A 14,749-nucleotide genomic window follows, 5' to 3' on the forward strand; every position below is an offset into this window, starting at 1 on the left:
AGTTTAACCCAGGAGAAGCAGCAGCAGGACAGTGAACTGACCGACTTCAGAGGTGACTGCTGCTGTGGGTCTTAGGGTTTTGCTGCGTTGGTTTCCAGTTTTGAGCGAGAGGAACTCTGAAGGCACCTTCTGGCCTCTGTTGAATTTATATTTCTAGACATTAACCGGGGACTCAAGGTGCATTCGTTAGTAACTTCAGGATCAGTGAGGAGGATTTCAGCGGTGACAGAGATTTTTAAAATAATACTAAGAAACAGTAGCTGATTTTACCCTTTCCTATGGACCACCTTCGAGTGTGGAGCACCATCACCGTCATCGCAAAGTGAAAATACTGTTTTGTGTTGGTGAGAATGTGGTTTTAAAAGAGGTTTTTGGAATTAAACATGACCTTAGTCCTAATTTTGACTCAACAGTATTTTCTTCAGGCTTGGAAAGGGGATGTTCACAGTAACTGTTATTTACCACTGTACAAGGTCAAGTGGCTGAGTTCCCAGGAGCAATAGTACCAGAAGATAGTTTGGGATCGAATATAAGAATTTACAAATTAAATATTGAAATGATTTTCTAAATAAATTTATTCTTAATATATTTGTTACTCTGTATCTAGATGTGCAACTTACAAATTTTTATCAGTACGCCAGAAAATAGGTACATAAAAACTAAATAAAATGAAGTAAATTACAGGGTAACTGTACACAGAGGACCCAAAAAATCTAATCTTAAAGATGATCTTTTCCTAGCCAGGCCCAGCGGCTCACGCCTGTAATCCCAGCACTCAGGAGGCTGAGGCAGGAGATTGTTGGGAGTTCAAGACCAGCCTGAACTGCATAGTGAGACCCTGTCTCAAAAAAGACAAAAACAAGGGGTGAGGATATAGCTCAGTGGCACAAGCACCTGCCTGGCAAGTACAAGGTCCTGAGTTCGATTCCTGGCACCAAAAAACAAGAACAAAACAAAAAAATGATCTGTCCCTAAATAATTGAAAACTGGCTTTTTTACATGTATTTTTTTTTGTTTGTTCATTTATTTGTCGTGCTCAGGAGTCATTTCCTCTTGTTCTTCTGTGCCAATGTATGCATTGACAAACCCGTTAAAAGAAAAGAGGAACCCTTTAATCAACTAGGGTGCTCTTTTTAATTGTCTGACTTTCTTAGGAGTCGGTGGACCGGTGGGGGAAATGCTGCTTTTCCTGGGCGGCCCTGCGCTGTCGGAAGAAGACTCCAAAGGCGAAGTACATGTACCTGGCACAGGAGCTGCTGGTTGACCCCGAGTGGCCACCGAAACCCCAGACAACAACAGAGGCCAAAGTTTTGTCCAAGGAGAATGGGTCGTGTCAGGTCATCACCATCGCCGGCGACCCGGGCTCGGTGGCGTACTGACGCGGGGCTTGGGACTTCCTGATGCCGCGTGTCGGAGCGTGTGCTGCTCCACGCCCTGTCAGTTCTCAGAACAGTACTGGCCTCATAGTCAGTTACCTCTCAGGCCTTCCCTGTCTGCAGTCACCAACCTAAATATTACACACATTTCCAGAATTTTGGTTCTCACCCTCAGTGATACTTTGTTTTGGATACAAGAGGAACTTGGTGCATGAGGGGCTTGGGGAGTAGTTTCCTCTCCTATTTGCACAACTCCCGTCTTAGAAAAAATTCATATTTCTATTACAGACCCTAAATGTGTGATTGGTAAAAAATGGGTGTTGGTTAGCTGCCGGTGAAAACAAGTGGGGAGGCTGTTTCCTTTGATTCAGTCCTTCCAAAGATTCCGTGTGACCTGCGCCAGCTCCCTTCGGGAGTCAGGAGTGAGTTCAGTGGTGTTGCTTAGAGAGCTCAGGCTATTTCCATTACGGTTTTCCATTTTCTGTACAAACTGCCCGGGTTTGATTTTTGTAATCAGCAGGCGCGCTCCTGCCTCTGCGATGACCCCTCGCTGTGTGGTGGGTCTTGTGTGTGTGTGGAGTTGGGAGTCTGGTTTGCTTCAGTTTCATGTTGTGGAACCTTCCTCACTGAGAACAGAAGATGATTTCTTTTGGCAGTAGGTGTAGAACTACCTTTTTAATACCTCTTTACTCCTGTTTTTTCTTCAGGATTAATGTTATTTTAAATACCTTTTTATTTTTCCATTTTTGATTACCTAAAGACATAGGATGAGAGTGAATTTTGTTTTTTGATTTAGAATTTTACCTGAAAGTTTTTTAAGGTTTGCTGTATGAGTCTCCTATCAGTAACAAGGCTTTTACAGTAGAGCATTGGATTTGAATGACTGCTCTTTCCCAAAGCAGCGTGAGCTTGGCGAGAGTTTGTTCTGTGCCATCAGGGGGCGCCAGAGGTCTGAGTGCGTCTGTTCTGTTAGAAAGAAGCACAGGGCCGGGGCAAATTCCTGGGAGAAAAAAAACCTGAGGAAATACAGGTAAAAGACATTTGCAGAAGATGTGCAGAGAGTGTTTTTCACTTTTCTGTTTTACCTGGTTAATGTTTAAATTCTAAAGGAACTTAAGGTAGCTTTTAAAGTGCCGTTAAAAACGGGGTCCAGGGTTTGGCAGTGCCCAAGTTAGGATAAACATGGGGCGGTTGTTACTGTAAAATGGCCCTGAAATGTTCAACACACAGTTTTACCCTCTGCCCTTCCTTAACTACTCACGTGCTTGCGCATTTCACTCGAGCAGCTCATTATTTCCCGACACCAACTTACCGTTTAACCAGATGTTACCCAGACTTGTGGACCCAAACGCGGCTCATTCTTGGTGCCGCCGAGACCCAGCCAGAGTTGGCTGACTGTGGAAACGTGCATGGCACTCGGGTCAGCCTTCCTGCTGTTGCCACGGATGAGTCGTACAAAGTACGATCCGAGTTTTCTATCAGAATGCATAATAGGGTATCGACACACATTAGGTGATAAAAACAACTTCTCCACGAATGATCCAGTGAAGCTATGCATCTTAGACCTCTCAGGCTGTGAATTAGCACTGTTTTCTACAGTTCCTTATTCTCTTGTTTTCTATATTCATTTCTACATTCATTTTAAATATGCTCAAGTGCTGTTCTTCAGTGATTGCCAGAATTGTAAATTTTATTCTTTGGTTTCAATATTGAAGCATATAATTAAAGTGATCGCTAAATAGCAGCTCACAAATCCAGAGGATCAGATTGTATTTAACGTCTTTAACAGCATGATCATAAAGAGCTATTTTTGACACACGCAGGCTTGTACCATTCGGAGTCAGTAGGGTTTGGTAGGTCCCTGTCTGTGGTGTTCTAGAGGAACACCATTTAGGTAGATGGAAACCGTCTAGGCGGGGCGGGTTGGTCCCGTGGAGAATGTCGTTTGAAGGACGTCTGTGAAACCAGCTGTCAGTCTTCTCAGTGCCATCGATGGGCTGAGTCCTCTGTGGCTCACTGTTGCATAGTAGTCATTTTGGTTTTGAATTTTACCTTAAATTATTTGAGTGTATACAGAACTAAATTTAAAAATCTGTACATATATTATTTTGATGTATTAAGGTTGATAAATATTGCTGATTTAAATTTTATTTATGCACCTACAGGACAGAAATGTCCAGGAAAGTAATTGTTAAATAATGTTAATTGTTAAAATAACTTTTTAACTTTTTAAATAAATAACAAGATTTTTAATGTGTGTCTCCCTCAGGGTTGTTCAGGTCCCCTCCCTCAAATACAGTGCTGACTGTGTTCTCTGTCTTCTGGCACCGACGGCTGTAAGCTGTGCTGCAAGTGATGCTTGAATAAACGTGGCTAAGCCAACAACAAAATAAACGCTTTCTAGAGTAGTTTTATAATCCTTCAATTCAAAAGCTTTCCAGGTCGCACTCCCATTTAAGCAGAACCGTGGCAGTTTGAACTCTGCCCAGATGGTGGCAGCGCCGCGGTCTCCGAGGCCGGTGGGGACACCGCGTTCGGGTGCCTTCCCCAAACAGCAGCACGCCCGGCGGAGAGCACAAGCCGCGCGTTACGAAGACATTCTGATACTTCGTGCATGTAATTTTGACACATCTGAAAATAAGTTTTTGTATTTTTACGGTGGGAGGGGATAGGGCAGTTTTAACAAAGTAGGATGTTAATTTTTGTACAGTCGTGGGCATTTACACATATTTTTAATGTATTAAAATTTGATAATTATGTGCACATGAAATTAAGTTACTTCCTGTTATGATTTGTGAATTCCCTAAGACCTTGGATTTTTTAAGTAACTTTTTATCAGAAATGATACTTCATCTTTATATTTTTAAAATTGTATTGCTGCTCAAGAATGGTACCCTGTTGTCACGAAGGCATCCGTTCATGATTGTACGTTCAGCATTGTAAATGACCTTATGAATCTTTTTTGATTGAAGCTATTAAAATAAAAATCTAAATGATACGTCCATGTTTTTTTCTGTGTCTTCATATACTTGGTACTTAGGTGAATACTGCCCTCTGAATTTATTTTCCTACGTAATACTTCATCTTTTTTTTTTTCATTTTGAACAAGAGGTTTATTTAAACAAGACACTTGACTTAAAGAGAACTACCTAGTATTCTTTTTTCTTCTTTTAAAGAGTAATTTACTCCTACTTAAAGACAGATTGCCCTAAATGTAACAGCTGTGTACAAAAAAAATTATAAAATTGTCCTTGGTTTTACAATGATAAATGAAAAACACTAAAATTCTCTAATCAAACAAAGTACGCGGGGATTTTCGTGTTATCTTTTCTGTGAAAGCAGAGCGAAATAACTTAGAAATACAAAGAAAGAGCGACAAGCAGGCCACTAATGGAGAAAGGGGTTATTTTCACAGAACCAGTAATTCCCCATCCCGTCTCCATTTGATGGCAATCAAAGCACTGTTGGCCATTTAGTAAAAAAAAAGCAGTGAGCTTGTGCACCTACACCAGATACTTCATGGACAGTACAGGAGTGGGGCAGAGGTAAGTGGAGAACAGAAAACTATACTGTAGTAGTCAGGATGTGGTGGAACCAAATGGCAATTTTCTAATTGAGAATGTATTCTTGGTCTGCAAGAACAGTGTTCTGGAGTTCGGTTGTTGCAGGTTCCCTTTCTAGTAGACACCTCCTGTCTGCTGCTGGAACGTGTCAGTGGTATCTTCATCCTCCATTTCCAGCTGTGCAGGTGTGTGTGTTCCATTGGATGGCTGTCCGTCACATCGGAATCTGATCTGCCTCATTGACAAAGCCTGTCCACAGGAGGCTTTCTTCAGTTGACTAAGTGGTGTGTGCCTCTTAATCTTAAACTGTGCCACAGAACCATCCTGCCCCGCCACCTTCACATTAACACGATCCTTGTTCTCAGTCTTGACTCCTGCCGTGGGCTTTTTGTCGGCCATAGCGAGCACCCAAGTCTTCACTGCCGTTTCACAGAAGAAGTACCAGGAATGAGCACCCAAGCAGCACCAGGAGCGGCAGAAGAAGGCAGCAGCAGTGGCCGAGGAAGAGGGCGCCCATCATTTCTTTTTTAACTTCGGAGTTGTGAAGACAGAAGAAGAGTGCTATGGGTCTGCACCCATCCTGGGGACGCATTGCAGAGCTGCTGTCCGTGTCAGGAGGGCCGGGGCGGGTGGTGGGGAGAGGCAGGGCTTACTGTCTGCCCAGAGCTGTGAGATCTGGCCGTCCTGTGGCACCCCAGATGCAGAAAGAGTATGAGGAAGGACAGAGGGACGCTGGGGCTAAGTAATGGCGGTAGGAGTCACAGAGAAGCCAAGTTTGTGTCCAGCTTTCGTGGTCAGGCGGCAGGTGTTTCCGGTGTCCCCGCTTCTCCAGGAGAGAGACTGGAAAGCTTGATGGGCTGGGCGAAGGCCTCACCGGAGCCAGGATGCAGAGGGACAGAAAGGACAGCTGCTTACCCTGACGGAGGGCCAGACATTGACGTCTAACATACGACACACACATCAGACCTTGGAGGATCTGAGTCCCAAATGCTAGTGACAAAACCAAAAGTTGAGGGAATATGGGAGAATAGTCTTCTGACTGGGGAGGTGGGCTGAGTAGACATAAAAGGCACAAATTGTGAAGGAAAAGAGTAACATTATTTCTTAGGACCTAGGTCCAGAGAAAGACACTGTAGAGAAGGTCAGACAAGCCCCAAACTAGCTGGGGACGGGCGTGACCCCGACGTCCAGAAGGGTTAATAGCCAGCACAGTACCTACCGCGCAGCTGTGGGCCAGAAGCGGGCGAAGCACAAGTGGTCCTTAATTCTATGAAAAGGTTCAAGTCGTCCTTGAAACACCACGGTAAAGCCCTGCTGCCGAGGTGTAGCTACTCCGTGGTGGTCCTGTCCCTAGGGCCAGTGTGTAGAAGGCTTGTTGCCAGCTGGTGGCACTGCATGCCGGAGACTGGGAGGCGGAGTCCAGCTGGAGAAAGTGGGTCCTGCGACAATCTCCCCACCACCAGGCCGGGAGGAGAAGCAAACCACACAGTGGCAAATAGACTGCAGCTGGAAGAAATCTTTCATTTTTAATTTAATTTTTTTTTTTTTTTTTTTTTTTTTTTTGAGACGGTCTCAAAGTGCAGTTCAGGTTGTCCTTGAGCTCACTATGTAGCCTAGGCTGGATTCAAACTCAACAGTGATCCTCCTGCCTCAGCCTCCCTGAGAGCTGAGATTACAGGCCCTGCAGCACCACGCCTGGCTAAATCTTTTTTTAAACTGACTATCTCAGTATTCTGTTGTGATAGAAAGCTGTGACAACTTCTTGTGGTACTTAGGTGAATAAGTGCCTAAGTACTTAGGTACAATAACAGTTGTTAACACAGGGTCTTGCTCTGTAGCCTACTGGCCTTGAACTTGAGATCCCCCTGCCACAGCCTTCTGAGTACTGGGATTACAGGTGTGTGCCACCACACTTGGGTCAACCTTTTTTTTTTTTTTCAAAGAGCATTGGGCAGAGATGTGAAGCAGTTGTTAGACTTCCCTCAAAAGACAGGGTGAAGAACTGGCACAGTGTGGCTTGAAAAGGCAGTGTGGCCCTTCTGGGGGGTAGCTGCTGTGATGATGTCTTCCCAGCATGACAGAAGCCAGACGAGGCCGTTTATGGAAAAGCTCTTCTGCTGCCACTGAGCTTCCACAGTGAGACCCAAGTTGCGTGTGGTCTCTGCGGGTTTGCAGATAATTGCCACCACACACTGCACGCGGCCCTCTGAGATAGGGACCGGCCCTGGCTGTGTTCCGGTGAAGTCCTTATCCTCAGGATGCAGGGACATGGCCTCTTCCTCAGGCAAGTGCAGGATCACACGCATAGCCCTAAGCCTTTCAGTCCCTTTGGGGTGGACAGTCATTTCAGGTAAGGCAAACATTTTTAAAATTTAAATTTAAAAAAGGCTGTGTGTGCGCTTAGGATGTAAAATTTGGAACAATGAACACTAAAATTTAATTTGGTGGTGAAGGTTGTTGAAGGTTAGTATTACTGTGTGTTTTTGCAGATAATTGTATGCCCCAAGTATTACTTTGGTTAAGCATCTTGGTAGGTCCTTATTTATGACTCTCAGTACAGCCCTCAAATTCTGTGATCCCAGTTACTTAACTTTCCTGCGCCTCCATGCCATCGTCCTTGAGTTCAGGATAATAATCGTACCCACATCATAGTTACTGAAAAGATTAGGTGAACCTACTGTACAATGCCGAGAGTCACGCCTGGCATTAAGCGGTGGGTAACTGATTGGCATCTTTCTTAGTTTGAAAATGCTTTCGTCTCAATGCTTTAAATTGGGAGTAAAAATCAATCCACAGTGAGACATGGCAGTGCAGAACGATGCCTTTGCCCCCTCAGGAAGATCTGCCCTCCTGAGGAACGAGGGCGTCTCTGCTGTATGTGGACAGAGCGCAGGCGGGCAGCGAGCCTTCGGGGAAAAGGGCTTCCACCCAGCAGCATGCCCACGGTCCCGGGATCTGCGCGCAGCGCTGCGGCTCTGCTGCTGGCCGCGCTACTGTGTGCGTTACTGGGGCTACCGCGCGTGCAGCCCTGGCCCTGCCCGCAGGCCTGCTCGTGCTGGTTCCGCGACTCCGCGCAGTGCTCGCGCAGCCCAGTGGCGCGCGTCCCCGCGCTCGGCCTGCCCGCCAACCTCACGCACCTGCTGCTCTTCCATATGGGCCCTGGCGCCCTGCACAACGACAGCTTCCGCGGCATGACCGTCCTGCAGCGCCTGATCCTCTCCGATAGCCCCATCTCCGCCGTCGCCCCGGGCACCTTCGACGACCTGATCAAGCTGAAAACCCTGAGACTGTCCCGCAACAACATCCCGCACCTTCCCCGCGCTCTCCTGGACAGGACGCTGCTCCTGGAGCAGCTGTTCCTGGACCGCAACGCCCTGCGAACCATTGACCCTGACCTGTTCCGGAACCTGGCCAACCTGCAGGAGCTCTCTCTGAGCCACAACCAACTCGCCTCGCTCCCTGCAAACCTCTTCGAGAGACTGGGGAGGCTGAAAGTGCTGGATCTATCCGGGAACAACCTGACGCACCTGCCCGAGGGACTGCTCGGTGCCCAGGCCAAACTCCAGGAGCTCCTGCTGCGCTCGAACCAGCTCGTGTCGCTGGACTCAGGGCTGCTGGACAGCCTGAGCGCCCTGGAGCGGCTGGAGCTCGATCGGAACCGCATCCGCTCCATCGCCCCCGGCGCCTTCGACCGCCTGGGAAACCTGAGCTCGCTGACGCTGGCGAGAAACCGCCTGGAGCTGCTGCCGCCCGGCCTCTTCCTGCACGAGCCCCGGCTGACGCTGCTCACGCTCTTCGAGAACCCCCTGGCCCAGCTGCCTGGGGTGCTCTTCGGGCCCATGCCGGGCCTGCGCGAGCTAAGCCTCAACGGCACCCGGCTGCGCGCCCTGCCCCGCGCGCTGCTGCGCAACCTCAGCTCCCTGGAGCGCCTGCGGCTCGATCACAACCGGCTGGAGGCGCTGCCGGGCGACGCGTTCGCGGCCCTGCCCCGGCTCGCCGAGGTCCTGCTGGGCCACAACCCCTGGCGGTGCGACTGCGGCCTGTGGCCGTTCCTCGAGTGGCTGCGGCAGCACCCGGGCGTGGTGGGCCGGGCCGAGCCCCCGCGGTGCTCCGGCCCAGAGCCGCGCGCCGGCCTGGAGCTCTGGGCTCTGCTGGAGGGCGACCCCTGGTGCCCGAGCCCGCGGGGCGCGCCTGCCCGTGCCCCGGCCCCGAGCGCCCACGGAGGATCCCCGGGCACTACCGCGGTGCCCAGCAGCTCGGATCCCTGGGCGCGCGTCCGGCCAGTGGCCGCGGGCGGGGAGGGTGAAGCTCACAGCCTCTTCTGGGCTCCGTACGTCCGGCTTCTAGCTGTCCAGGCCATCGTAACCGGGGTCATTGTGTTTGTTATGATCAAGATCGGCGGGCTCTTTCGGAAATTAATCAGGGAGAGGGCGCTTGTCTGAGTCCCTTGTCATCAAGGGAATCGTGAGCACAGTACTGTCAGGTGTGGCTCGGAAACTGCCCGGCCTGTCCCGGCGGCCCCCTGGGAGTTCCATTTATTTACAGCAGCCAAATAGATCCTTTGGTTTTCATTTCCTGGAACTGAGGGCCAGAGCCAGTTTACAAGCATTTTTGGAGCAGCGAACGTGTGACAGGTATATGAGAGTAATGGTAAGCTTGGTGTCTGGTTTATTGTGCTTGTATCATGTCCTCATCTGTTCTTCCAATTGAAAGCAGTTAAACCCTTGTTGCTTTAATTGGATGTCACAGGCTGGGGAGATGACGGCTATGGGTTTGTTCCCTCCCGGCGCCACCACTTACTAACTGCACTGGCCCTAGGCAGGACGCCCACATGCCTTCTCCGTGCCTGGCTTCTCTCACCCCGACGAGACAAAATGTCCCAACCCCATGAGTCGCTGTGCGCATCCCTGGCCACCAAGCCTGTAAAGCTTAACGCAGTGCCCTGCATTCAATAAATGCCCGGTGGGTGACAGCTGTGATTACTAAAGCGATTATTATTAGTATCAGGATTCCTGAAGACGAGCTTTGAGTTGGTGTTTCCTTCTGTGTATGAAAGTAAGAGCAAACTTTCTCAAACTGGAGGTTCCATTCAGATCAGCCTAGTGTCCCCCTGTGGTTGGTGTCAGCCCAGTGTGGCCACGGTCACAGGCCAGAGCAATGGATCCTCCGACAACATCCATTGGCAGGGGACAGGAAGAGCTGGGTCCTGGCTAAAACCTCCTCTTGCTAGAGACTTCACAGGCCCAGTAGACTCACCTTGCCTTGTTTGTTTCCAAATTTTGAAACTGCCTGCAGCTTAAAACCTAGATGTTTCTTCTTTTTTTTTTTAATTTTAAAAATAAAAGGAGGAAAACATTAACAGACGAACAACCTTTTACAAAATAGCAAAAGAACAGTACGGACAATACAGAGTCACCAACAGAGTGGTAGGAAATTAACAATGCTTGTTGTATTACATATTGATATCTTCAAAGTGAAAAGCCAGATGTTTCTGATGGAATACAGACTCGGTTCTAACTGCTGGCACACTCAGTCGAGCTTCCCGGCTCTCTAAGCCTGCCCAGTGAGGATAATAGTGGTCCCTCCCTTGTGGCAAGGATGAAATGAAAGCAATGAGGTAATGCCCGTCAGAGGAAGTCTACGGCTGTGACAGAAATCGCCCGTGCTGATCAGCTCCTTCAGAACACACGGCGCTCTGACAGTTCTCAGAGCCTCGCAAATGCGTGTCTCACTCTGTGCCGAGCACATTTCTAAGGGGAGGGTCAGAGCCGTGGATAAAGCAGGGTGCACAGTGCCAGGTTGTATGCTGTGAACCCTCCAGTATGACCTCACCCCCGTCACCCTCAGACATTCAGGACCGCATTGGGGGGGGGCGGGGACTGCTCGACTGTGCTTTGTGTAGAAAATACACTTCGCTGTGTTTGCTTTTTTTTTTTTTTTTTAAACAGAATAAAACACAACAGATGAAGTGGACGGCTCCTGTATATATCTCTTCCCGAATTCCACACTTTTCTTCTCTCCTTGGAAATAACCTGCTTCATAAATGTGGTGTTTTATGTCCCGATGCGTGTGTTTATGCTCTTTCTATGTGTGTCCACAGCCCTGAACACACCGAGGCTACGCGCTGCACATTTCCAAATGTTGCATAAATGATGCTACTATGGCTACAACATTGACTTTTTTTCTGAGCTAAAGTACTTCTCAGATTTAACTCTGTGATGTATTAGGCTCTAGTTTACGTATTTTATTTTTTATTTATTTATTTTTTTTGTGGTGCCGGGGATAGAACTCATGACCTCATGCTTGCTAGGCAGGCGCTGTGCCACTGAGCTATATCCCCGGCCTAGTTTATTTTAATAGCTGTGTGAGTACATTACAGTTTACCTGTTCCTTTATTGATGAACATTGATTTCTGTGGTTTCTCTTTCCTTTTTATTCTCTTCCTCCACTCTTGTTAATGTCTGATTTTTTAGTTTTGGTCAGTCTGAGCACTATGAAATGGTATCTCATTTATGTATTTCCCTGACAAGTAGTAAAGTTGAGATTGTTTTTAAATGTTTATTGACCATTCAGGTTTCTTTGAGTATTGCCTATTCATATACGCTGACCAATTTACAATGACACCATTGTATTGGATTATAGGATTTTTCTCACATATGCAGACACTTGTATAATTTACACACTTCCTATAATTTGTATACTTTGGGGTTATCCTAGTTATGGCTCCTTGTCTCTCTATTATCATCTTTTGTTGAATAGCACTTCTCTTTTGTTTCTTTTTCTTCTGGTCTGCATGTCAGACTCAGGACCTTGAACATGGTAGGCAACTGCTACAACTAAAAAAGTTCCCCTTTTAATTTAGTCATATTAAGCAATATACTACTATAGTTCATGTCTTAAAAAATCTTGTTTAAGAAATTTCCTCCTATCAAGAAAAAAAATTTCTTCCTCCTTTCAGATCACAAGGCACTCTTCTATGTTTTCTTCTAACAGTTTTGTTTTAGCTGTTTTGATCCTTACTCCACACGAGATTTGTTGTCATATAGGGTGCGGTGTAGAGAACCGACTGGAATCTTCCTGAGTGTAACATCCTGTCACCCCGACCACTGGTCAGTTCGTTTCCCCCGCTGGTCTCTTAATGCCACCGGGAGAATTTATCAAGTTTCCCCGAAAGCCTGTGTTGGTTTCTAGATTCTGCAGCCGGAACACGGTCTGTTTATTCAGCCCTATGTCACACTCAGCTTCATTATGGAGCTTTAATAATTTTGCTACGGAGTTCCCTTCCCACCGATTCTTCCACCTTGGTCCTTTACGCACATTTTAGGATCAGCAAGTCCTGCTCCACGGAAAAACCCTACTGGGATTTTGCTAGGAATTGCACTGAGTTTGTGAACTCATTTGTGGAAGAATTTGCATTTTTTTCTTTTTACAATACTTAGTGTTCTTGCCAGTAAACATGGTTTGTCTTTTCTAATATTTCAGAATTTTTTCATAAAAATCTACAGATTTTTGTTGGGTTTATTCCTACCTATTTCCTCTCTTTTTGACTTCGTGTTGCTAGTACAGATGATATAGTTTTTTTTTCCCCCCAGTACCAGGAATCGAACTCACGACGTCACGTTTGCCAGGCAGGCACTGTGCTGCTGAGCTAAATCCCCAGCCCTGAAATAGTTTTTAAAAACAGCATTTTGTAATGTTTTTGCCAGTATATGGGAATGAAATTTATTCTTACATACTTATACCTGGCAGTAATTTTAACAACTGGCTGCTGCTTATGAAAACCTCACATCTATGTCTTATTTATTTTTCTATTTTAAAAATTTTTATCAGCGTTGACTATATCCTTTATTCTCATTTTGATGAGAAATGGTAGTGAAGATCATCCTTAAAATCCTGACTGTAAATCAAATATTTCATCAATAAGTGTGGCATTTTCAGCCCTAGTTTGATAAATGTTTGTTACAGTCATGAAAAAAAGGTTAAATTGTATTGATTTTTGTCCTATAAGATACTTCTCTTTTTTTCTCCTTCAGTGTGTTTTTTTGTTTGTTTTTTGTTTTTTTTTCTGGTACCGGGAATCAAACTCACAACCTTGTGCTTGCCAGGCAGGCGCTGTGCTTCGGAGCTACATCCTTAGCCCCACCTTCAATATGTTAAAAAGGTAAAAAAAAAAAAGGGGGGCCGGGGATGTAGCTCAGCGGCACAGTGCCTGCCCAGCAAGCATGAGGTTGTGAGTTTGACTCCCAGTACAAAAAAAAAAAAAAAAAAGGTTAAAAAAAAATTTCGGATTTTGGAAAAGTAAACTGATCATTGTGTTCCTGAAGTAAACTAAAGCTCTTTAAAATATACTGCTGAATTCAGTTTGCAAATGTTTTGTTTAAAATTTTAAAGACCTGTTTGTTAATGAAATTTACTTGTAAGTTTTTTTTTTTTTAAATAGTATCTTTGGTTTGGTATTAAGTTATATAACTTCATGAACTGAGTGGAGGTATTCTTTCTGGAACAGTTTTTGTTTTTTTGTGTTTTTTTTTTTTTTGTCTTTTTTTGGAAACAGGGTCTCACTATGTAGTTCAGGCTGGCCTTGAGCTCACTTTGTAGCCCAGGCTGGTCTCAAACTCACCAATGATCCTCCTGCCTCAGCCTCCCAAGTGCTGAGATTACAGGCATGCTCCACCACGCCTGGCCTGGAACAGTTTATAAAAAGTGGGATCATCTTTGTCTCGAATGCCTCTGAAAACCTCCTTGGCCTGTTTTGTTGCTTGTGCTGTCCTGGCTGCCTCAATGTCCTGAATTGATTCGAAACACTGACCTTCCAGGGTCACTTTGACTTTGGGGAAGTCATACAGTGCCAGATCTGGTGCAGGTGGCTGAGCACACATGGTGCTGTTTTCACGAGCCTGGCTTTCTGTTGGATGGTGCTCAGCAGCAGCAGTCGCTGTATTTTTTATCACACTTTGTAAAGACACTCAGGAAAGAGGACTTCCAGAACTGCTTCAGAAAGTGCAAGGACAATGGGATGAGTGCGTTCAAAGCAAGGTGGAGAATTTTGAAGGGGGTTCATGGCCATGTGTCTTTTACTGTAATAAAAGTTTTAAAACTGTAAAACATTCACTACATATTTTGACCATGCCTTGTGTATCAGTTACCTCTTGCTGCATAATCTTGCCCAAATCTTGGTGCCCTAAAAGAATGGAACCTGTCATCCTGCAGTTTCTGACAGTCGGCACTTTGGGTGGTTCCGGCTCAGGTCTCCCTCTAGGGTGTCATCGAACGCCAGCTGCGGTGATGGTCACTGTCATCTTCACTGGCCTGGAGGATCTGCCTCCAAAACCTCCCACCTGCAGGCGTGCTGTGTCCTCTAACCTGCTGTGCATTATTGTAACTGAACGCCTGGCCCTGGGGACTTTAGGAAGGAAGGAAGTTTCACTCGCAGCTCTGGAGGTGCAAGCAGCCTGTGGTTGGTGTCCTGGTGCAGGCCCCTGGGGACCGGAAACGGTGCCTGCAGAAGGGACCTGGCCTGTGAGGTGGCCTCGTGTACCACCGCTGGGTGTCATGGAGCAACAACACACGCCACGGGAAAGGTATTCATTGTTTTTGTTCTTATTTTTTTAGTGACATTAGTTTCTGTCTTAATTGATTCAGCGTGCTACTCCCATTCCTGCCTACGGTGAGCCCTGGTCTGGCCCGACCACTCTGTCACTGTCCTCCCCTCTCCCCACCAGAACACACTTCTACTTTCAGGGCACCTTAAAACTAGACAAACAGCAATGACAACAAATGCACTGATTGTGCTTTTTTTTTTTTTTTTTT

The 14,749-nt window shown here is 46.6% G+C and overlaps 2 protein-coding genes and 1 pseudogene across 5 annotated transcripts in view; 2 read left to right on the forward strand and 1 right to left on the reverse strand.

The window, feature by feature from the left end:
- Atp13a3 (ATPase type 13A3) overlaps positions 1 to 4,374 on the forward strand; it is a 79,482-nt gene extending 75,108 nt beyond the window's left edge. For 2 of the 4 annotated variants that reach the window (XM_013513499.1, XM_013513500.1), the window contains one exon: positions 1,155 to 4,374. In XM_013513499.1, coding sequence (XP_013368953.1) covers positions 1,155 to 1,379 — 225 coding nt within the window. In that variant the 3' untranslated portion in view covers positions 1,380 to 4,374. The remainder of the gene's footprint in view (positions 1 to 1,154) is intronic. The other 2 variants (XR_001233746.1, XM_013513502.1) reach the window with 2 other exon arrangements.
- Positions 4,375 to 4,814: 440 nt separating this feature from the next.
- LOC102029403 lies at positions 4,815 to 5,365 on the reverse strand (annotated as a pseudogene).
- Positions 5,366 to 6,848: 1,483 nt separating this feature from the next.
- On the forward strand, positions 6,849 to 11,052 carry Gp5 (glycoprotein V (platelet)). Its single transcript, XM_005383194.2, has 2 exons — positions 6,849 to 7,289; positions 7,776 to 11,052. The coding sequence occupies exons 1-2, from the start codon at positions 7,198 to 7,200 to the stop codon at positions 9,379 to 9,381; spliced, it is 1,698 nt and encodes a 565-aa protein (XP_005383251.1). The 5' UTR covers positions 6,849 to 7,197; the 3' UTR covers positions 9,382 to 11,052.
- Positions 11,053 to 14,749: the final 3,697 nt, after the last annotated feature.

The sequence above is a fragment of the Chinchilla lanigera genome, unplaced genomic scaffold (genome assembly GCF_000276665.1).
Source record: "Chinchilla lanigera isolate Chin_1 unplaced genomic scaffold, ChiLan1.0 scaffold00019, whole genome shotgun sequence".
NCBI classification, from domain to species: domain Eukaryota; kingdom Metazoa; phylum Chordata; class Mammalia; order Rodentia; family Chinchillidae; genus Chinchilla; species Chinchilla lanigera.

Coding starts and splice junctions, on each gene's coding strand:
- Gp5 (XM_005383194.2), top strand. CDS start 7,198: ATGCAGGGACATGGCCTCTTCCTCAGGCAAGTGCAGGATCACACGCAT. Junction 7,290..7,775: donor GGGGTGGACAGTCATTTCAG/GTAAGGCAAACA, acceptor TTGCCCCCTCAG/GAAGATCTGCCCTCCTGAGG.